Genomic DNA, 22,785 nt, shown 5'->3' with positions numbered 1-22,785 from the left:
AGAATAAAGGCCTTTGTTTCTGGCCATTTTGAGCCTCTAATCGAACCCATAAATGCTGATGCTCCAGATACTCAACTAGTACGAGGACAGTGAGAGGACATCAGTCTGGAGAAAGCTATAAAATCATTTAAAAAAGATTTGAGCTCCATCAGTCCAATGTGAGGCAAATCATTTACAAATGGAAAGCATTTAACATTACAGTAACTCGGCCTAGAAGTGGACGCCCTTCCAAAATATCCCCAAGTGCCACAAAAACAATGAGAAATCAGGTAAAAGCCAACACAAACATAACATCTCCCTTGCTGCATCTCAGATAACTGTGCATGGTTCAACAATAAGAAGAACACTGAATCAAAATGCCCATCATGGGAGTGTTGTTAGGAAGAACCCTCTTCTGTCAAAAAATAATCAAACCGCCCGTCTTAACTTTGCCAGAGACTACCTGGACAAACCTGAAGGTTTCTGAAAGTCCATTTTCTGGACTGATGAGTCCAAAATTGACCTTTTTGTTCACAATCAACACCACTATGTTTGGCGACAACCCAACACTGCCTATCACCAAAATAACCTTATCCCAACAGTCAAGCATGGTGGTGGGAATGTCAAGATCTGGGGCTGCTTTCCTCCTCTGGATCTGGATGACTCCACATCGTCAAGGGAACCATGGATTCTGAGGTTTACCAGGAGATTCTTGAACAGAACGTCAGGCCATCAGTCAAGGAGCTAAAGCTGGGCCGAAAATGGGTCTTCCAACAAAACAACGACCCAAAGCATTCAAGCAAATCTACCAAAGAATGTGTTTTGGATTGACCTAAATCCAATCGAGATGCTGTGGCAGGACCTGAAGCGGGCAGTTCATGCCAGACACCCCTTAAACCTTGCTCAATTGGCTGAGTTCTATAAGAAGGAGATAGCAAAAATCTCTGAAAACAGATGTCAGAGACTGATTACTAGCTATAGGAGATGTTTACTCCAAGTTATCGCTGCTAATGGAGGTGCCACAAGCTATTGATTGAAGGGGTCCACTTTTTTTTTTTTTTTCACCCATCAAATCTGAGTTTCTGTTAAATAAACCGCTTTTGTTAAAAAAAAATTTTTAAAGATCTGTAATTTACATGGAATGTCTTTATTACACATTGGGGATTAGATAAGGATTTTACGTTTATTTTAATATTTTATAGCTAAATAATGACCAGCCCTGTAGGGTTCACATACTTTCAAGCAGCACTGTGTGTGAATGTAATAAATATACAGTGGGGAGAACAAGTATTTGATACACTGACAATTTTGCAGGTTTTCCTACTTACAAAGCATGTAGAGGTCTGTAATTTTTTATCATAGGTACACTTCAACTGTGAGAGAAGGAATCTAAAACAAAAATCCAGAAAATCACATTGTATGATTTTTAAGTAATTAATTTGCATTTTATTGCATGACATAAGTATTTGATACATCAGAAAAGCAGAACTGAATATTTGGTACAGAAACCTTAGTTTGCAATTACAGAGATCATACATTTCCTGTAGTTCTTGACCAGGTTTGCACACACTGCAGCAGGGATTTTGGCCCACTCCTCCATACAGACCTTCTCCAGATCCTTCAGGTTTCGGGGCTGTCGCTGGGCAATACGGACTTTCGGCTCCCTCCAAAGATTTTCTATTGGGTTCAGGTCTGGAGACTGGCTAGGCCACTCCAGGACCTTGAGATGCTTCTTACGGAGCCACTCCTTAGTTGCCCTGGCTGTGTGTTTCGGGTCGTTGTCATGCTGGAAGACCCAGCCACGACCCATCTTCAATGCTCTTACTGAGGGAAGGAGGTTGTTGGTCAAGATCTCGCGATACATGGCCGCATCCATCCTCCCCTCAATACGGTGCAGTCGTCCTGTCCCCTTTGCAGAAAAGCATCCCCAAAGAATGATGTTTCCACCTCCATGCTTCACGGTTGGGATGGTGTTCTTGGGGTTGTACTCATCCTTCTATTCCTCCAAACACGGCGAGTGGAGTTTAGAGCAAAAAGCTCTATTTTTGTCTCATCAGACCACATGACCTTCTCCCATTCCTCCTCTGGATCATCCAGATGGTCATTGGCAAACTTCAGACGGGCCTGGACATGCGCTGGCTTGAGCAGGGGGACCTTGCGTGCGCTGCAGGATTTTAATCCATGACGGCGTAGTGTGTTACTAATGGTTTTCTTTGAGACTGTGGTCCCAGCTCTCTTCAGGTCATTGACCAGGTCCTTCCGTGTAGTTCTGGGCTGATCCCTCACATTCCTCATGATCATTGATGCCCCACGAGGTGAGATCTTGCATGGAGCCCCAGACCGAGGGTGATTGACCGTCATCTTGAACTTCTTCCATTTTCTAATAATTGTGCCAACAGTTGTTGCCTTCTCACCAAGCTGCTTGGCTATTGTCCTGTAGCCCATCCCAGCCTTGTACAGGTCTACAATTTATCCCTGATGTCCTTACACAGCTCTCTGGTCTTGGCCATTGTGGAGAGGTTGGAGTCTGTTTGATTGAGTGTGTGGACAGGTGTCTTTTATACAGGTAACGAGTTCAAACAGGTGCAGTTAATACAGGTAATGAGTGGAGAACAGGAGGGCTTCTTAAAGAAAAACTAACAGGTCTGTGAGAGCCGGAATTCTTACTGGTTGGTAGGTGATCAAATACTTATGTCATGCAATAAAATGCAAATTAATTACTTAAAAATCATACAATGTGATTTTCTGGATTTTTGTTTTAGATTCCGTCTCTCACAGTTGAAGTGTACCTATGATAAAAATTACAGACCTCTACATGCTTTGTAAGTAGGAAAACCTGCAAAATCGGCAGTGTATCAAATACTTGTTCTCCCCACTGTATATATATATATATATATATATATATATATATATATAACACACACACACACACACACACACATATATACATATTATTGTTATCCCTGGACCTTCTTTATACAATACCAGTCAATCCATTTGATAGATAGTTCTGGATTCTCACCATGAAGTGCTTCTCAGCTGACTCTAAGAAGTCACGGAGAAAACGAATGTATCTGTAAGGAAGAATAGAGATGAAAAACATGTACAGAACCAGTCAACGGTTTGGACACACCTACTCTTTATCTTTACGATTTTCTACATTGTAGAATAACAGTGAAGACATCAAAACTATAAAATAACACATATGGAATCATGTAGTAACCAAAAATTATTGTTAATCTAACTGCACTGTCCAATTTACAGTAGCTATTACAGTGAAAGAATACCATGCTATTGTTTGAGGAAAGTGCACAGTAATGAACTTGGAAAGGTATTAATAAACCAATTATGCACATTTGGGCAGTCTTGATGCAACAATGTGAACAGAAATGCAATGGTTCATTTGATCAGTTTAAAACTTTGCACATACACTGCTGCCATTTAATGGCCCAAATCTAAATTGCGCCTGGGCTGGAATAATACATTATGGCCTTTCTCTTGCATTTCAAAGATGATGAAAAAAACGCATGTTTTTTTCTTTGTATTATCTTTTACCAGATCTAATGTGTTATATTCTCCTACATTCATTTCACATTTCCACAAACTTCAAAGTGTTTCCTGTCAAATGGTATCAAGAAAATGCATATCATTGCATCAGGTCCTGAGCTACAGGCAGTTAGAATCGGATATGTCAATTTCGGTGAAAATTGAAAAAGGGACGGATCCTTAGACATGAAGGTCAGTCAATCTGGAAAATTTCAAGAACTTTTAAAGTTTCTTTAAGTGCAGTCACTAAAACCATCAAGCGCTATGATGAAACTGGCTCTCTTGAGGACCGCCACAGGAAAGGAAGACCCAGAGTTATCTCTGCTGCAGAGGATAAGTTCATTAGAGTTACCAACCTCAGAAATTGCAGCCAAAATAAATGCTTCACAGAGTTCAAGAAACAGACACATCTCAACATCAACTGTTCAGAGGAGACTGTGTTAATCAGGCCTTCATGGTCAAATTGCTGCAAGGAAATCACTACTAAAGGACACCAATAATAAGAAGAGACTTGCTTGGGCCAAGAAACACGAGCAATGGACGTTAGACCAGTGGAAATCTGCCCTTTGGTCTGATGAGTCCAAACTTTAGGTTTTTGGTTCCAACCGCCGTGTCTTCATGAGACGCAGAGTAGGTGAACGAATGATCTCCGCATGTGTGGTTCCCAACGTGAAGCATGGAGGAGGAGGGGTGAGGGTGTGGGGGTGCTTGCCGGTGACAGTGTCAGTGATTTATTTCGAATTTAAGGCACACTTAACCAGCATGGCTACCACAGCATTCCGCAAAGATACGCCATCCCATCTGGTTTGCGCTTAGTGGGACTGTCATTTGTTTTTCAACAGGACAATGACCCAACACACTTCCAGGCTGTGTAAGGGCTATTTGGCCGAGAAGGAGACTGATGGAGTGCTGCATCAGATGACCTGGCCTCCACAATAAACCGATCTCAATCCAATTGAGATGGTTTGGGATGAGTTGGACCGCAGAGTGAAAGAAAAACAGCCAACAAGTGCTCAGCATATGTGGGAACTCCTTCAAGACTGTTGGAAAAGCATTCCTCATGAAGCGGTCATCAAGGCAAAGGGTGGCTACTTTGAAGAATCTAAAATATATTTTGATTTGTTTAACACTTTTTTTGTTACTACATGATTCCACATGTGTTATTTCATAGTTTTGATGCCGTCACTATTATTCTACAATGTAGAAAATAGTACAAATAAAGAAAAACTCTTGAATGAGTAAGTGCGTTAATACTTTTGACTGGTACTGTACATCAACATGTGAAATGACAGAACTAAAGTTACTTCATCTTCAATGATGGAGAAAAAAAAATGTACATGGAGAAAAGAAGAAGGTGAAACATTCAGGTTGTAAATAATTAATCATGTGAAATGTTCAGGTAGGACAAGCAAGCGTGCCTGCAGGGGGAAATGTGTATGTAAAAGACACAGCTAGAGACAGACTGCATGCATGTGACATGAGATGGCCTTATTCGGAATATATGAAGTCCGTGTAGAGTTATAGTGCGTGTCCCAAACATGAACCTATTCTCTATATGGGACTCGGGTCAAAAGTAGTGCACTGCATAGGGAATAAGATGCCAGTTGACACACAACCATAATCCCCACTTGCGAACGGTTTGAATAATGCAGACAGGCACCATGAATGAGGTTATGATGTAGATAACATCAACCAAAGATATTAACACATGAGGTGAATGCATGTGGAGAGGTGCATAGTGAATGCATGTGGAGAGGTGCATGGTGAATGCATGTGGAGAGGTGCATGGTGAATGCATGTGGAGAGGTGCATGGTGAATGCATGTGGAGAGGTGCATGGTGAATACATGTGGATAGGTGCATGGTGAATGCATGTGGATAGGTGCATGGTGAATGCATGTGGAGAGGTGCATGGTGAATGCATGTGGAGAGGTGCATGGTGAATACATGTGGAGAGGTGCATGGTGAATATATGTGGATAGGTGCGTGGTGAATGCATGTGGAGAGGTGCGTGGTGAATACATGTGGATAGGTGCATGGTGAATGCATGTGGAGAGGTGTGAGGTGAATGCATGTGGATAGGTGTGAGGTGAATGCATGTGGATAGGTGCATGGTGAATATATGTGGAGAGGTGTGAGGTGAAGGCATGTGGATAGGTGTGAGGTGAATGCATGTGGATAGGTGCATGGTGAATATATGTGGAGAGGTGCATGGTGAATACATGTGGATAGGTGCATGGTGAATATATGTGGAGAGGTGTGGCATGTGGAGAGGTGTGAGGTGAATGCATGTGGATAGGTGAATGGTGAATATATGTGGAGAGGTGCATGGTGAATACTTGTGGAGAGGTGTGAGGTGAAGGCATGTGGATAGTTACATTTACATTTACATTTAAGTCATTTAGCAGACGCTCTTATCCAGAGCGACTTACAAGTTGGTGCATTCACCTTATGATATCCAGTGGAACAACCACTTTACAATAGTGCATCTAACTCTTTTAAGGGGGGGGGGGGGTAGAAGGATTACTTTATCCTATCCTAGGTATTCCTTAAAGAGGTGGGGTTTCAGGTGTTTCCGGAAGGTGGTGATTGACTCCGCTGACCTGGCGTCGTGGGGGAGTTTGTTCCACCATTGGGGTGCCAGAGCAGCGAACAGTTTTGACTGGGCTGAGCGGGAGCTGTACTTCCTCAGAGGTAGGGAGGCGAGCAGGCCAGAGGTGGATGAACGCAGTGCCCTTGTTTGGGTGTAGGGCCTGATCAGAGCCTGAAGGTACGGAGGTGCCGTTCCCCTCACAGCTCCGTAGGCAAGCACCATGGTCTTGTAGCGGATGCGAGCTTCAACTGGAAGCCAGTGGAGAGAGCGGAGGAGCGGGGTGACGTGAGAGAACTTGGGAAGGTTGAACACCAGACGGGCTGCGGCGTTCTGGATGAGTTGTAGGGGTTTAATGGCACAGGCAGGGAGCCCAGCCAACAGCGAGTTGCAGTAATCCAGACGGGAGATGACAAGTGCCTGGATTAGGACCTGCGCCGCTTCCTGTGTGAGGCAGGGTCGTACTCTGCGAATGTTGTAGAGCATGAACCTACAGGAACGGGTCACCGCCTTACATGGTGAATACTTGTGGAGAGGTACATGGTGAATACATGTGGATAGTTACATGGTGCATACATGTGGAGAGGTGCATGGTGAATGCATGTGGATAGGTGCATGGTGAATGCATGTGGAGAGGTGCATGGTGAATACATGTGGAGAGGTGCATGGTGAATACATGTGGAGAGGTGTGAGGTGAATGCATGTGGATAGGTGCATGGTGAATACATGTGGATAGGTGCATGGTGAATGCATGTGGAGAGGTGTGAGGTGAATACATGTGGATAAGTGCATGGTGAATGCATGTGGAGAGGTGCATAGTGAATGCATGTGGATAGGTGCATGGTGAATACATGTGGAGAGGTGCATGGTGAATGCATGTGGAGAGGTGCATGGTGAATACATGTGGAGAGGTGCATGGTGAATGCATGTGGATAGGTGCATGGTGAATACATGTGGATAGTTACATGGTGAATACATGTGGAGAGGTACATGGTGAATACATGTGGATAGTTACATGGTGAATACATGTGGAGAGGTACATGGTGAATACATGTGGAGAGGTACATGGTGAATACATGTGGAGAGGTGCATGGTGAATACATGTGGAGAGGTGTGAGGTGAATGCATGTGGATAGGTGCATGGTGAATACATGTGGAGAGGTGTGAGGTGAATGCATGTGGATAGGTGCATGGTGAATGCATGTGGAGAGGTGCATGGTGAATGCATGTGGATAGGTGCATGGTGAATACATGTGGATAGTTACATGGTGAATACATGTGGAGAGGTACATGGTGAATACATGTGGATAGTTACATGGTGAATACATGTGGAGAGGTACATGGTGAATACATGTGGATAGTTACATGGTGAATACATGTGGAGAGGTGCATGGTGAATACATGTGGAGAGGTGTGAGGTGAATGCATGTGGATAGGTGCATGGTGAATGCATGTGGATAGGTGCATGGTGAATACATGTGGATAGTTACATGGTGAATACATGTGGAGAGGTGCATGGTGAATACATGTGGAGAGGTGTGAGGTGAATGCATGTGGATAGGTGCATGGTGAATGCATGTGGAGAGGTGCATGGTGAATGCATGTGGATAGGTACATGGTGAATACATGTGGATAGGTGCATGGTGAATGCATGTGGAGAGGTGCATGGTGAATACATGTGGAGAGGTGCATGGTGAATACATGTGGAGAGGTGCGAGGTGAATGCATGTGGATAGGTGCATGGTGAATGCATGTGGATAGTTACATGGTGCATACATGTGGAGAGGTGCATGGTGCATACATGTGGAGAGGTGCATGGTGAATACATGTGGAGAGGTGCATGGTGAATGCATGTGGATAGGTGCATGGTGAATACATGTGGATAGGTGCATGGTGAATACATGTGGATAGTTACATGGTGAATACATGTGGATAGGTGCATGGTGAATACATGTGGAGAGGTGTGAGGTGAATGCATGTGGATAGGTGCATGGTGAATGCATGTGGATAGGTGCATGGTGAATGCATGTGGATAGGTGCATGGTGAATACATGTGGATAGTTACATGGTGAATACATGTGGAGAGGTGCATGGTGAATACATGTGGAGAGGTGTGAGGTGAATGCATGTGGATAGGTGCATGGTGAATGCATGTGGATAGGTGCATGGTGAATGCATGTGGATAGGTGCATGGTGAATGCATGTGGATAGGTGCATGGTGAATGCATGTGGAGAGGTGCATGGTGAATACATGTGGAGAGGTGCATGGTGAATACATGTGGAGAGGTGTGAGGTGAATGCATGTGGATAGGTGCATGGTGAATACATGTGGAGAGGTGCATGGTGAATACATGTGGAGAGGTGTGAGGTGAAGGCATGTGGATAGGTGCATGGTGAATGCATGTGGAGAGGTGCATGGTGAATGCATGTGGAGAGGTGCACGGTGAATACATGTGGAGAGGTGCGAGGTCAATACATGTGGAGAGGTGCATGGTGAATGCATGTGGATAGGTGCATGGTGAATACTTGTGGATAGGTGCATGGTGAATTTATGTGGAGAGGTGCATGGTGAATACATGTGGAGAGGTGTGAGGTGAATGCATGTGGATAGGTGCATGGTGAATACATGTGGATAGGTGTGAGGTGAATGCATGTGGATAGGTGCATGGTGAATTTATGTGGATAGGTGCATGGTGAATACTTGTGGATAGGTGCATGGTGAATACATGTGGAGAGGTACATGGTGAATGCATGTGGAGAGGTGCATGGTGACTGCATGTGGATAGTTACATGGTGAATACATGTGGATAGGTGCATGGTGAATGCATGTGGAGAGGTACATGGTGAATGCATGTGGAGAGGTGCACGGTGAATACATGTGGAGAGGTGCATGGTGAATACTTGTGGATAGGTGCATGGTGAATTTATGTGGAGAGGTGCATGGTGAATACATGTGGAGAGGTGTGAGGTGAATGCATGTGGATAGGTGCATGGTGAATACATGTGGATAGGTGTGAGGTGAATGCATGTGGATAGGTGCATGGTGAATTTATGTGGAGAGGTGCATGGTGAATACTTGTGGATAGGTGCATGGTGAATTTATGTGGAGAGGTGCATGGTGAATACTTGTGGATAACTGCATGGTGAATACATGTGGAGAGGTGCGAGGTGAATACTTGTGGATAGGTGCATGGTGAATACTTGTGGATAGGTGCATGGTGAATACATGTGGATAGGTGCATGGTGAATACTTGTGGATAGGTGCATGGTGAATACTTGTGGATAGGTGCATGGTGAATACTTGTGGAGAGGTGCATGGTGAATACTTGTGGATAGGTGCATGGTGAATACTTGTGGATAGGTTCATGGTGAATACTTGTGGATAGGTGCATGGTGAATACTTGTGGATAGGTGCATGGTGAATACTTGTGGAGAGGTGCATGGTGAATGCATGTGGAGAGGTGCATGGTGAATGCATGTGGATAGGTGCATGGTGAATACTTGTGGATAGGTGCATGGTGAATGCATGTGGAGAGGTGCATGGTGAATGCATGTGGATAGGTGCATGGTGAATACTTGTGGATAGGTGCATGGTGAATGCATGTGGATAGGTGCATGGTGAATACTTGTGGATAGGTGCATGGTGAATACTTGTGGAGAGGTGCATGGTGAATACTTGTGGAGAGGTGCATGGTGAATGCATGTGGAGAGGTGCATGGTGAATGCATGTGGATAGGTGCATGGTGAATACTTGTGGATAGGTGCATGGTGAATGCATGTGGAGAGGTGCATGGTGATTGCATGTGGAGAGGTGCATAGTGAATGCATGTGGAGAGGTGCATGGTGAATGCATGTGGATAGGTGCATGGTGAATACTTGTGGATAGGTGCATGCTTGTGTTAGTGGCAGCAGTCTTGACATTTCTTGTAGGTGATACATAGACACATAGGAAGTGATGTAAACATTGCCTTGGCAACAGGTTTCTACACATGGAATCTGTGACTTACTTCCCTACAGCAAACACAGTGGTAGCGATGGTGAGGTTGTGGGACCTGAAGGCCTCGTCTATGACCAGGGGGTCGAAGGTCCCCTCCCAGACTATAGGAGCCAGCCATGGGGTTACAGTCAGCACGTCAGTCCTCCTGAATAGTAATAATAATAATAAATAATGGTAGTAATAACAGTAATAATAACTAGAAAATGAAATTTCCTGAAGGAACTGTGTGTGCTTACTACCTTGTTTTAAAGTATTTATGGTTTTTCAATAAGTTATAGTAGTGGTAGTGACTGCAGTAGAAATGATAGTTGAAAAAGTAGGTAAATGAAAACATTAATTGATTGATTGATTGGTTGGTTGGTTGGTTGATAAGAAATTATAGCCTGAACATGTGAAAGTTGGTTTGGTGTCTAGCTTCCCAGTTTAAGAGTGACAATTATTGATGTTGGGTTTATATGCTAATTTATGCACATTTAAATAGTTAGAATTATATAGTTTTTAAAAATGTTTGTAGCTGAAATGGCAGCAGTAGCATTCAAAATGTCTACCACTGTGTTCTTATGTTTAGCATTGAATCCATGAAATGACATGATAATTTATGAAAATTTTAATTGTTTATAATATTTAAAGGTTAGGATAGCCTGGACGTTTTAAAGTTGGTCTTGTAGCTTAAAATGGCCAAGGAGCAGGAGCATGTTGAATAGCTACCACTGTATTCACATGGTTGTTATTCAAACCTATGTTCACTTATGTACATTTTAAATGGTTATAGTTGAAAAGGTATAGATAGATGGAACGCTTGAACAGTTCAAGAGTTACCATTACTGTTAGTGGGTTATTGAATGCAAATTTAAAGTTTGTTTGGAGCTTTCGGAGGTAGAAAAAGCTCATGCTTGATGCTTAGGTGGAGACTGGTTGAGCAGCTCAGATTGTCTGGACAAGAACAAATGACCAGTTTCCCAGCTTCAGACAATAACACATTCTTGACCAGGTACGGATGTCGCATTATCAAGGACCTCAGCCTCCCGAGCCACGGCCTGTTCACCCCGCTATCATCCAGAAGGCGAGGTCAGTACAGATGCATCAAAGCTGGGACCGAGAGACTGAAAAACAGCTTCTATGGCAAGGCCATCAGACTGTTAAATAGCCATCACTAGTCGGCATCCATCCAGTACCCTGCCCTGAACAAAGTCACTGTCACTAGCCGGCTACCACCCAGTTACTAAACCCTGCACCTTAGAACAGGGTTCCCCAACTCGTGGCCCACGGGCTGAATTTGGCCAGCAGGTTTTCTGACAAAAATAAATAAATAAATATATTATTTTTTACTTTCATTGTTGGACATAAAATACAGTTTAAAAAAAAACTGGAAATCAGCTCGAAGTGATTTTAATTTAAGAAATCTGATTCCAGGTATTCCCATGCATAATAGAGAGACACGTGATTGTATACAAATGTAAGCAAGGTTTGAAATTATTGTGTTTTAGTCAAACATGATATCTGCTTGGGCTTCTTGCGGTCAATTTGCAGTCTACAAATTATTTATTCCTGAAAAATCTACACACAATACCACATAATGACAAAGCAAAAAAAAAAAAAAAAAAATGCAAATGTATAAAAAAATATATAAAACAGAAATATGTAATTTACATAATTATTCAGACCCTTGGCTATGAGACTCGAAATTGAGCTCAGGTGCATCCTGTTTCCATTGATCATCCTTGAGATGTTTCTACAACTTGATTGGAGTCCACCTGTGGTAAATTCAATTGATTGGACAAGATTTGGAAAGGCACACACCTGTCTATATAAGGTCCCACAGTTGACAGTGCATGAAACCAAGCCATGAGATTGAAGTAATTGTCCGTAGAGCTCCAAGAAAGGATTGTGTAAAAGGCACAGATCTGGGGAAGGGCACCAAAAAATGTCTGTAGCATTGAAGGTTCCGAAGAACACAATGGCCTCCATCATTCTTAAATGGAAGAAGTTTGGAACCACCTAGAGCTGGCCGCCAGGCCAAACTGAGCAATCGGGGGAGAAGGGCCTTGGTTAGGGAGGTGACCAAGAACCCGATGGTCACTCTGACAGAGCTCCAGAGTTCCTCTGTGGAGATGAGAGAACCTTCCAGAAGGACAACTATCTCTGCAGAATTCCACCAATCAGGTCTTTGTGGTAGAGTGGCCAGACGGAAGCCACTCCTCAGTAAAAGGCACATGACAACTCCGCTTGGAGTTTGACAAAAGGAAACAGATTATCTGGTCTGATGAAGCCAAGATGGAACTCTTTGGCCTGAATGCCAAGTGTCCCTACAGTGAAGCCCGGTGGTGGCAGCATCATGCTGTGGGGATGTTTTCAGCAGCAGGGACTGGGAGACTAGTCAGGATCGAGGGAAAGATGAACGCTAAAGTACAGAGATCCTTAATGAAAACCTGCTCCAGAGCACTCAGGACCTCAGACTGGGGCTCACCTTCCAACAGGACAACAACCCTAAGCACATTTTTATATTACCTTTATTTAACTAGGCAAGTCAGTTAAGAACAAATTCTCATTTACAATGACAGCCTAGGAACAGTGCCTTGTTCAGGGGCAGAATGACAGATTTTTACCTTGTCTGCTCTGGGATTCGATCTAGCAACCTTTCGGTTCCTGGCCCAACACTCTAACCACTAGGCTACCTGCCGCCCCCATAGATAAGACAACGCAGGAGTGGCTTCGGGGTGAGTCTCTGAATGTCCTTGAGTGACCCAGCCAGAGCCCGGACTTGAACCCGATCAAACATCTCTGGAGAGACCTGAAAATAGCTGTGCAGCGACGCTCCACATCCAACCTGACAGATCTTGAGAGGATATGCAGAGAAGAATGTGAGAAACTCCCCAAAAACAGGTGTGCCAAGCTTGTAGCATCATATCCAAGAAGACTCGAGGCTGTAATCATTGCCAAAGTTGCTTCAATAAAGTACTGAGTAAAGGGTCTGAATACTTACGTAAATCTTATATTTCAGTTTTTTTTTAATAGTTTGCAAACATTTCTAAAAACCTCTTCTTGCTTTGTCTTTATGGGGTATTTGTGTAGATTGAACAATTTAATTAATTTTTAAATAAGGTTGTAACATAACAAAATGTTTTTTAAAAAGTGAAGGTGTCTGAATACTTTCTGAATGCACTGTATATAGTCATATGATAAAGTAACTACACCCCTGGAAAGTGTTTTATTTTATTTATTTTTTACATATTCCAAGCAATTCGAAGTACATCATTCCACTGTCCGACGGATCATCTATAAATTGAGAAAATTCCAGACCACACGCAATCTACCTAGGACAGGTCATCCTACTAAATTCAGCCCTAGAGCTGGCCGAAAGATGCTCATAGAAGTCTCTAAGAACCCCAGGGTAACATCAAGGGATCTATAGACATCTCTTGCCACAATCAATGTCGAAGTGCATGAGTCAACAGTCAGAAAGAGACTTGACAAACCTACGTGGGAGGTCAGGAAGGAAGAAGCCTCTGCTCTTCAAAAAACAATATCAAGACACAACTGACGTTTCCCAGACAACACCTGGGTAAAGACCAACACTACTGGAACAATGTGCTCTGGACAGATGAGACAAAGGTGGAGTTGTTTGGTCGCAATGCCAGACGCCATGTTTGACGAAAATGAAACACTGCCTTTGAACAGAAGAAACTCATACCAATCGTAAAGCATGGAGGTGGTGGCATTATAGTTTGGGACTGCTTTGCTACCTCAGGGCCTGGCCAACTTCCCATCATTGAGTCAGCCATAAATTCCATATTGATTGATATGAGCAACTTTTTTTCTCCAATGAAATGAAATGAAATTTTATTGGTCACATATACATGGTTAGCAGATGTTAATGCGAGTGTGGCAAAATGCTTGTGCTTCTAGTTCTGACAGTGCAGTAATATCTAACAAGTAATTTAACAATTCCCAACAACTACCTAATACACACAAATCTAAAGGGGTGAATGAGAATATGTACACACTACCGTTCAAAAGTTTGGGGTCACTTAGAAATGTCATTGTTTTTGAAAGAAAAGCAATTTTTTGGTCCATTAAAATAACATCAAAATGATCAGAAATACAGTGTAGACATTGTTAATGTTGTAAATGACTATTGTAGCTGGAAACGGCTGATTTTTAATGGAATATCTACATAGGCGTACAGAGGCCCATTATTAGCAACCATCACTCCTGTGTTCCAATGGCATGTTGTGTTAGCTAATCCAAGTTTATAATTTTAAAAAGCTAATTGATCATTAGAAAACCCTTTTGCAATTACATTAGCACAGCTGAAAACTGTTGTTCTGATTAAAGAAGCAATAAAACTGGCCTTCTTCAGACTAGTTGAGTATCTGGAGCATCAGCATTTGTGGGTTCGATTACAGGCTTAAAATGGCCAGAAACAAAGGCCTTTATTCTGAAACTCGTCAGTCTATTCTTGCTCTGAGAAATGAAGGCTATTCCATGCGAGAAATTGCCAAGAATCTGAAGATCTCTTACAACACTGTGTACTACTCCCTTCACAGAACAGCGCAAACTGGCTCTAACCAGAATAGAGAGAGGAGTGGGAGGCCCCGGTGCACATCTGAGCAAGAAGACATGTACATTAGAGTGTCTAGTTTGAGAAACAAAGTTCCTCTATCCAGTGTCTGTGTTCTTTTGCCCATCTCAATCTATTATTTTTATTGGCCAGTCTGAGATATGGCTTTTTCTTTGCAACTCTGCCTAGAAGGCCAGCATCCCGGAGTCGCCTCTTCACTGTTGACATTGAGACTGGTGTTTGCGGGTACTATTTAATGAAGCTGCCAGTTGAGGACTTGTGAGGCGTCTGTTTCTCAAACTAGACACTAATGTACTTGTTCTCTTGCTCAGTTGTGCACCGGGGCCTCCCACTCCTCTTTCTATTCTGGTTATAGTCCGTTTGCACATTCAGGGCTCGAAGCACCCAGTTTATAATATAATATAGAATTCAAACAATAGAATACAGCTCTATTGTAAAGCTGTCGTCTGCATATGCTGCCACTTACACTGGTTCCATAAGCTTGGCTTGATTGCTCTGTAATCTGAAAAACACGGGGAGCACGTTTACTTTTTGCAGAAACAGACTGGCACTGAGATAATAATAAAAATGTTGAAGGCTAAGACTTGCTTGGGGTACCAGTCTGTTTGTGCCATCATGCCAATTCTTGTTATGCCAATGATGGAAAGGAGTTGACATGATGCCACTCCTTGTCATGTTTGGGATGAAAAGGAGTGGCATGATGGCACAAACAGATCTGGGACCAGACTATGGTTGGTTGATTAAGTAATACAAATGTATTAATAGTATAAAGAGTATAGTACGGTGCAGGTTCAACAGGTGTGTACAGTCAGGATCCACACGTACTCACTCACCTGTGATTCAGCACAGCCTGGTGATGCACCTGGCGCCATGTTAACACTTCATAATTCTTACTGGGACCCTCACTGACAGATAGACAGCAGAGAAAGAAGAGAGAGAGAGTGGTTCAGTTAGTAGAGCATGGCGTTTGCAACACCAGGGTTGTGGATTTCTCCCATTCGTCTCTGCAGATCCTCTCAAGCTCTGTCAGGTTGGATGGAGAGCATTGCTGCACAGCTATTTTCAGATCTCTCAAGAGATGTCCAATTGGGTTCAAGTCCGGGCTCTGGCTGGGCCATTCAAGGACATTGAAACTTGTCTCAAAGCCACTCCTGCTTTGTCTTGGCTGTGTGCTTAGGGTCGTTGTCCTGTTGGAAGGTGAACCTTCAACCCAGTCTGAGGTCCTGAGCGCTCTGGATCAGGTTTCCATTAAGGATCTCTCTGTACTTTGCTCTGTTCATCTTTGCCTCAATTCTGACTAGTCTCCCTTTCCATCGTTCTGAAAAACATCTCCCACAGCATGATGCTGCCACCACCATGCTTCACCGTAGGGATGGTGCCAGGTTTCCTCCAGACGTGATGCTTGGCATTCAGGCCAAAGAGTTCAATCTTGGTTTCATCAGATCAGAGTATCATGTTTCTCATTTCTCATGGTCTGAGAGTCTTTAGGTGCATTTGGGCAAACTCCAAGCGGGCTGTCATGTGCCTTTTACTGAGGAGTGGCTTCTGCCTGGCCACTCTTCCATAAAGGCCTGATTGGTGGAGTGCTGTAGAGATGGTTGTCCTTCTGGAAGGTTCTCCCATCTCCACAGAGGAACTCTAGAGCTCTGTCAGAGTTTCCATCAGGTTCTTGGTCTTCTCCCTGACCAAGACCTTTCTTCCCGATTGCTCAGTTTGGCCAGGTGGCCAGCTCTAGGAAGAGTCTTGGTGGTTCCAAACTTCTTCCATATAAAAATGATGGAGGCCACTGTGTTCTTCGGGACCTTCAACGCTGCAGAATTTTTTTGGTACCCTTCCCAAATCTGTGCCTTGACACAATCTGGTCTTGGACCTCTACGGACAAATTTTGGAACAGGTGGACACCAATCAAGTTGTATAAACATCAAGGATGATCAATGGAAACTGGATGCATCTGAGCTCAATTTCGTGTCTCACAGCAAAGGGTCTGAATACTTATGTAAATAAGGTATTTATGTTTTTATTAGTTAATACATTTGCAAAAAATTCTAAAAACCTGTTTTCGCTTTGTCTTCATTGGGTATTGTGTGTAGCTAGCTGAGGATTTTTTTTGTTTAATCAATTTTAGAATAAGGCTGTAACGTAACGAAATGTGAACAAAGTCATGGGGTCTGACTACTTTCCAAAGGCACTGAAGGTCAGTAATCCTGGTATTATCTACTGGGTTTACAGTGCCCTCTGTAATTATTGGGACTGAAGGTCAGTAATCCTGGTATTATCTACTGGGTTTACAGTGCCCTCTGTAATTATTGGCAGTGAAGGTCAGTAATCCTGGTATTATCTACTGGGTTTACAGTGCCCTCTGTAATTATTGGGACTGAAGGTCAGTAATCCTGGTATTATCTACTGGGTTTACAGTGACTGAAGGTCAGTAATCCTGGTATTATCTACTGGGTTTACAGTGACTGAAGGTCAGTAATCCTGGTATTATCTACTGGGTTTACAGTGCCCTCTGTAATTATTGGGACAGTGCAGCATGTTTTCTTCATTTGGCTCTATACTTCAAGACTTTGGATTTGAAATCAAACAATGACTATGAGGATAAAGGGGAGTGGAAACACTTTAGAGAGTAAATCTAAAACAAAGAGATATATTCAATCCACTAATACTAAATATGTGCATTTAACATAAAAACGTCTTTATATTTAGTATTTTGATCGTCAACAAGGTTTATTTGAGCTATGGGCAGCGCCATTTTAAATTGCCATAGTAATGACGTCACTGGTAGGAACCAGCAAATTGTCTGTGGTATTGAGTTTTCGCACGGAGGGTGAATCGAAGAGAGTGAGGTTAGGTGTGGACAACAAGTAGTAATTCAAACATGAACTGTATAGAGCCAGGCTGTATGAATTGGCTCCCAAAAAGATCCCTCTGTAAACTACCATCGGCTGCCCAAGGACCCACAACTTTTGAAGAAGTGGCTCCATGTCCTGAAGAGGAAAGATGTGACAGCTCGAGCTAGCAGGATCTGCAGACAGCACCTGGCTGAGGGACACTTCGGATGAAGGGCACTTTCGATCGGGCAACCGGTAGTTTCCGATTGGAAACGAGTCATTAGCCTACATTGAAACCCTCTGCTTGCGCCTCCATTGAGGGTTATGGTGTAGGGGTTACTGACCGACCATCATCAACGTCGCTGACTTTGGAGTCAAGCAAAAGTGACTGAATGGAGGAGGCGATGCGAGTCAATGCAATGGAACCTGAGGTAACGCTAACCAGTCATGACTGTTGTTGACTAGGCTAGCGTTAGACACTGGACAACTTTGTTGCAACTCTAGTTGAAGGTAACTAGCTAATTGCATCTGAAGTGTTTTGTGTAACACCCCCCAGCAAATAACGTTGCTAACTGCAACTAAAATTGCAACACAATTTATCCGTGTACCCCTGTTATTAGGTAACAGTAGTTACTGTAGCTAGCTTCCACCTCAGTCAAGTACTGTAATACAGTTTGTTTACAGATTTTGTTTTGTAATGTTTTAACTCCACCTCATTCAGCTAGACTGAAGTTGACAGCTAATGTTTGCTGAGAAATAAATGTCCCTGTATTTGCTGTGTGTGTGTGTTGACAAAGCATACAACAGGTAGGTTGTTAATGCCAACGTATAGATTTGGGTTCAGTTGTCTTAAAACGTTTGTTTGTTTTCAGGATGAACATCTCCATCCCGGAAAATGTTTTCATCCTGGAGGAGACTGTGCAGGAGGCAGGTGATACATGCAAATACATGTTATTTCTAAGGCTATTGCTTATTTCAAGTATATGCAGTGATTATTGAATATAACTATAGCCTAATCGATGCCTTAATCGTTTTCTACCAACAGGAAAGATCAGTTAGTGCAGCATGCCAAAACTGACCCCTAGGTGCCAGAGTGTTCCTGTCCTGTGGTGGACAAGAGGTCCACTGGGATCATCACTAAAGAGCTCAGAGCCCAGATAGATTGCGCTCACAACCATCAGTATACAACCGAGGCCTGCCCCTATACGCCACAGATGGAGCTGACGGAGAGTGAGATCAGTGAAGACCAGAACTCACTGTATGAACCTGAGAGCTCAGAATCACAATCATCACAGTACGAGATATACTATCGATCACTTTGGGGGAGCGGGCTGGTGTCCCGAAAATGGAGAAGGAGCAGGTCATTCAACAGCGAATTCAAAGATACACCCACCCATAAAGGGAATCGGAGTGAAGATGTTTTTCCCATTGATTAAAAAAAAATAAATTCAATGGATGTGCTACTATGTCCCGGTTCTGCTTTTCCGACTCTCTCTCAACCTATTAATGCTCAGCTATGAAAAGCCAACTGACATTTGCTTCTGAGGTGTTGAACTGTTGCACCCTCTATATCCACTGTGGTTATTATTTTGATGTAAAAAGGGCTTTTGATTGATTGATTGTTTGCTGTGCTGGATGCTGTGTATTCACTAACATTCTGAATGATGGAAATGTTTATCGTATCTGTAACATATTTTGGTGTGTATTTATCTGCATCTTAACTTCTTAATGTGGCAATCAGCAGTAGAAACAATAAAGTGTCTCCCTGCTCCTCTCGGTAAATAGCTGAGGGGTGGGACTGGAGAAATGTAACTACTCTCAAATTCATAGACAGAGATATAGATGCAAGGACTGACCATCCATGATATCAAAATTGTAATCCTGTTTGCAAAATTGTGATCTGTTTCCACTACCATGTACCCAGTTCGCCTTGGATAAAGGTGTCTGCTGAATGGCATATTATTAAAGTCTACTTTGACTCTGCCAACTAGTTGCCCGTGTGTGTACCATTCCTTTCCAATAGATGGCAGCCAAAGCTAGGTGAAGTCACTACTCTAGCGACAGGGACATGGGATTAGTGTGCACTGAAAGTTGTTAACTTCAAAGCAAGTTTATCTGGTTACACTTGAACCTGTTGTAATAGTGGACAAGCTAACTAACACTATTTTTACATACAACCCAGGCATTAGGTCTATGTCTTAGGCTAGATTTACTAAATTACTTTTAATCAGTGCCTTTGCTTCTGGCTATGCGCGCTTTATGGAAGAAACGGCACACGCAGGGATGAGACACCGTACACCTCGTCCAATTCTCCCTTGTACCGATAGGGTGAACTAGCGATAAGCTGCCAGCCTGTATGCTTTGCAAACAAAATCATAAGAAAAATGTGTCTGATACCGAAACTAAATCACAATGTATTTATAACGAGCACCCCCCATTATTGGTTAGAATGAGATTTCATTAATCATGATGTTGTCTGCGAATCGAACTCTGGTCGTCTAAAGGTAAATTTGTTATCAAAGTGCCAAACAGCGCTGACGATAAACATCTTTATAGGATATATATATATATATATATATATTGAACACCTACCCACTACTGATATTATTACATTTTAAAAATGTATTATTTAACCTTTCTTTAACTAGGCAAGTCAGTTAAGAACAAATTCTTATTTACAATGACGGCCTTGGAACAGTGGGTTAACTGCCTTGTTCAAGGGCAGAACGACAGATTTCTACCTTGTCAGCTCGGGGATTTGATCTGGCAACCTTTCGGTTACTGGCCCAACGTTCTAACCACTAGGCTACCTGCCTACCTTAACAAGAACATTTTCACCAATTATTTAACTGGCATGTCGTCTGCTGACTGGTCGTGTAACCTCTTCTGCCAGGAAGTCCTTCATAAGGATTAGTAACACAATAAATAAATCGCCACAGACTGACAGGAGCCTCTGACTAGATGTAATACAGCCACCATCCACTGGGATTTTGTACTGTATCGCCACCATCTCTCTACAACACACACACTCATACTCTAGCCACACACACACTCATACTCTAGCCACACGCACACTCATACTCTAGCCACACGCACACTCATACTCTAGCCACACACACACTCATACTCTAGCCACACACACACTCTAGCCACACACACACTCATACTCTAGCCATTACTTGGCAGCATCCCCACTCACACCAGTTTGTGTTTGCCTACGCCAACCCTCTAGCTGAGGTGTTTCAGGCGGCATATCAGTGTTGTGACTGCTACGAGAACGAACTCTTTGACCTGGGGCAACGGTCGGCTCAAACATGAACGGCTTCAGTGGGTTTATTGGCTCCCTAACTAACAATTATTTCATTCTCTGTAATAAACTCATTCTCAGACTTGGAGCTACTCTGTAAACTCAGCCATTTTGTGGTGTTCCAAAATGCTCTCTCCTGCCAGTGACGCAACAATGCCAATATGGCGATGTACACTTACAGTTAGCTGGCGTTCTATATCATAGTGTTTCCATTCCCCTTTAAAGACTTTTTGTACATAGTCCCCCCCATTTTAGGGGAGAAAAAAATATTGGGACAAATTCACTTATGTGTATTTAAGCAGTATAACGTTATGTATTTGGTCCCATATTCATAGCATGCAATGATTACATCAAGCTTATGACTACAAATTTGATGGATACATTTGCTGGTAGCATCCACATTAATGTGATGAGTAATTATACTCTTATTTATCATAAAAGTGACTCCAAAATGACACAGCACATTATTTACCATTCATTTCTATTGGGCACAAAATAATCTGAAACACAATTAAAACAAACAGCTAATGCATCCAACAAATGGGTAGAACTTTAGCCACACTTTACAGTACAGCTTTCACCCAGCTTTAACCACACCTTACAGCACAGCATTCACCCAGCTTTAACCACACCTTACAGCACAGCATTCACCCAGCTTTAACAACACCTTACAGCACAGCTTTCACCCAGCTTTAACCACACCTTACAGCACAGCTTTCACCCAGCTTTAACCACACCTTACAGCACAGCATTCACCCAGCTTTAACCACACCTTACAGCACAGCATTCACCCAGCTTTAACCACACCTTACAGCACAGCTTTCACCCAGCTTTAACCACACCTTACAGCACAGCTTTCACCCAGCTTTAACCACACCTTACAGCACAGCTTTCACCCAGCATTGTAATACATGTTTTCTTACTTGAGAGAGACAGATGCGCAGCGTGAGAAGACAAGCCTTTGATGAGGAGAATAAAAAAATGAAACAATAGTGATGACAATAAAAACTTAAAAAAAGTTCAAATGTAGGCTACAGCTTCTCAAATGTCATTACCAGCAGAGAACCATTCCCCCAGCCATTACTAAAGTAAGTAGCCAGTGTTCACGCTCTGGAGAAGAAGGAAAAAAACTGTCATTAACAACCAACAATATGAGATAAAGGAAAATTAATTTCTGCTAAATAAGAAGTACTGTAACTAGAGTACCAGTCAAAGTTTGGACACACCTACTCATTCCAGAGTTTTTCTTATTTTTAATATTTCCTACATTGTAGAATAATAGTGAAGACATCAACTATAAAATAACACATATGGAATCACGTAGTGACCAAAAAAAGTGTAAAAAAAATCTAAATACATTTGAAATTTTTCAAAGTAGCCACCCTTTGCCTTGATGACAGCTTTGCACACTCTTGGCATTCTCTCAACCAGCTTCATGGGGTAGTCACCTGGAATCCATTTCAATTAACAGGTGCCTTGTTAAATGTTCATTTGTAGAATTTCTTTCCTTCTTAATGCGTTTGAGCCAATCAGTTGGGTTGTGACATGGTAGGGGTGGTATACAGAAGATAGCCCTATTTGGTAAAAGACCAAGTCCATATTATGGCAAGAACAGCTCAAATAAGCAAAGAGAAACGCCAGTCCATCATTACTTTAAGACCAGTGAAACTCTGTCCTTTGGTCTGATGAGTCCAAATTTGAGATTTTTGCTTGCAACCACCCTGTCTTTCTGAGACGCAGAGTAGGTGAACGGATGATCTCCACATCATTCACCACAGTCGAGAGTGGATGAAACATTAATGTTTGAATAAACCCTAGTTTAGTTGTTTTCTGTTAAGTTAAACAGCATTTATCTTGCCAGTTACATCTGTCATCTAAATAGCAGCCAGTTTCTGCTCTGCTTGCTTTTACAACTCGGTGATAGAACGCAACAGATACAGTGCATTCGGAAAGT

General features: G+C 42.7%; 1 protein-coding gene and 1 long non-coding RNA gene across 3 annotated transcripts in view; one reads left to right on the top strand and one right to left on the bottom strand.

Annotated features, from left to right (window-relative positions):
* LOC139552796 (globoside alpha-1,3-N-acetylgalactosaminyltransferase 1-like) overlaps nt 1–22,785 on the bottom strand; it is a 39,376-nt gene that overhangs the window by 7,474 nt on the left and 9,117 nt on the right. Inside the window, exons 2-7 of the mRNA XM_071364840.1 lie at nt 21,887–21,941; nt 21,755–21,790; nt 15,527–15,598; nt 15,160–15,195; nt 10,122–10,256; nt 3,002–3,053 (exon numbers count right to left, since the gene is read on the bottom strand). Coding sequence (XP_071220941.1) covers nt 3,002–3,053; nt 10,122–10,256; nt 15,160–15,195; nt 15,527–15,598; nt 21,755–21,790; nt 21,887–21,941 — 386 coding nt within the window. The remainder of the gene's footprint in view (nt 1–3,001; nt 3,054–10,121; nt 10,257–15,159; nt 15,196–15,526; nt 15,599–21,754; nt 21,791–21,886; nt 21,942–22,785) is intronic.
* LOC139552797 (uncharacterized) lies at nt 17,473–19,511 on the top strand. Of its 2 annotated transcripts, none has more exons than XR_011670534.1 (3): nt 17,473–17,955; nt 18,397–18,455; nt 18,570–19,511. It is a non-coding gene; the product is annotated as an uncharacterized lncRNA (long non-coding RNA). The 2 variants fall into 2 exon arrangements; XR_011670536.1 differs by having other exon boundaries at nt 17,477–18,034.

Source organism: Salvelinus alpinus, chromosome 24, assembly GCF_045679555.1.
Source record: "Salvelinus alpinus chromosome 24, SLU_Salpinus.1, whole genome shotgun sequence".
NCBI lineage: Eukaryota > Metazoa > Chordata > Actinopteri > Salmoniformes > Salmonidae > Salvelinus > Salvelinus alpinus.
The sequence above is the reverse complement of the archived record's forward strand: the minus strand, read 5'-3'. Positions and strand labels throughout refer to the sequence as shown.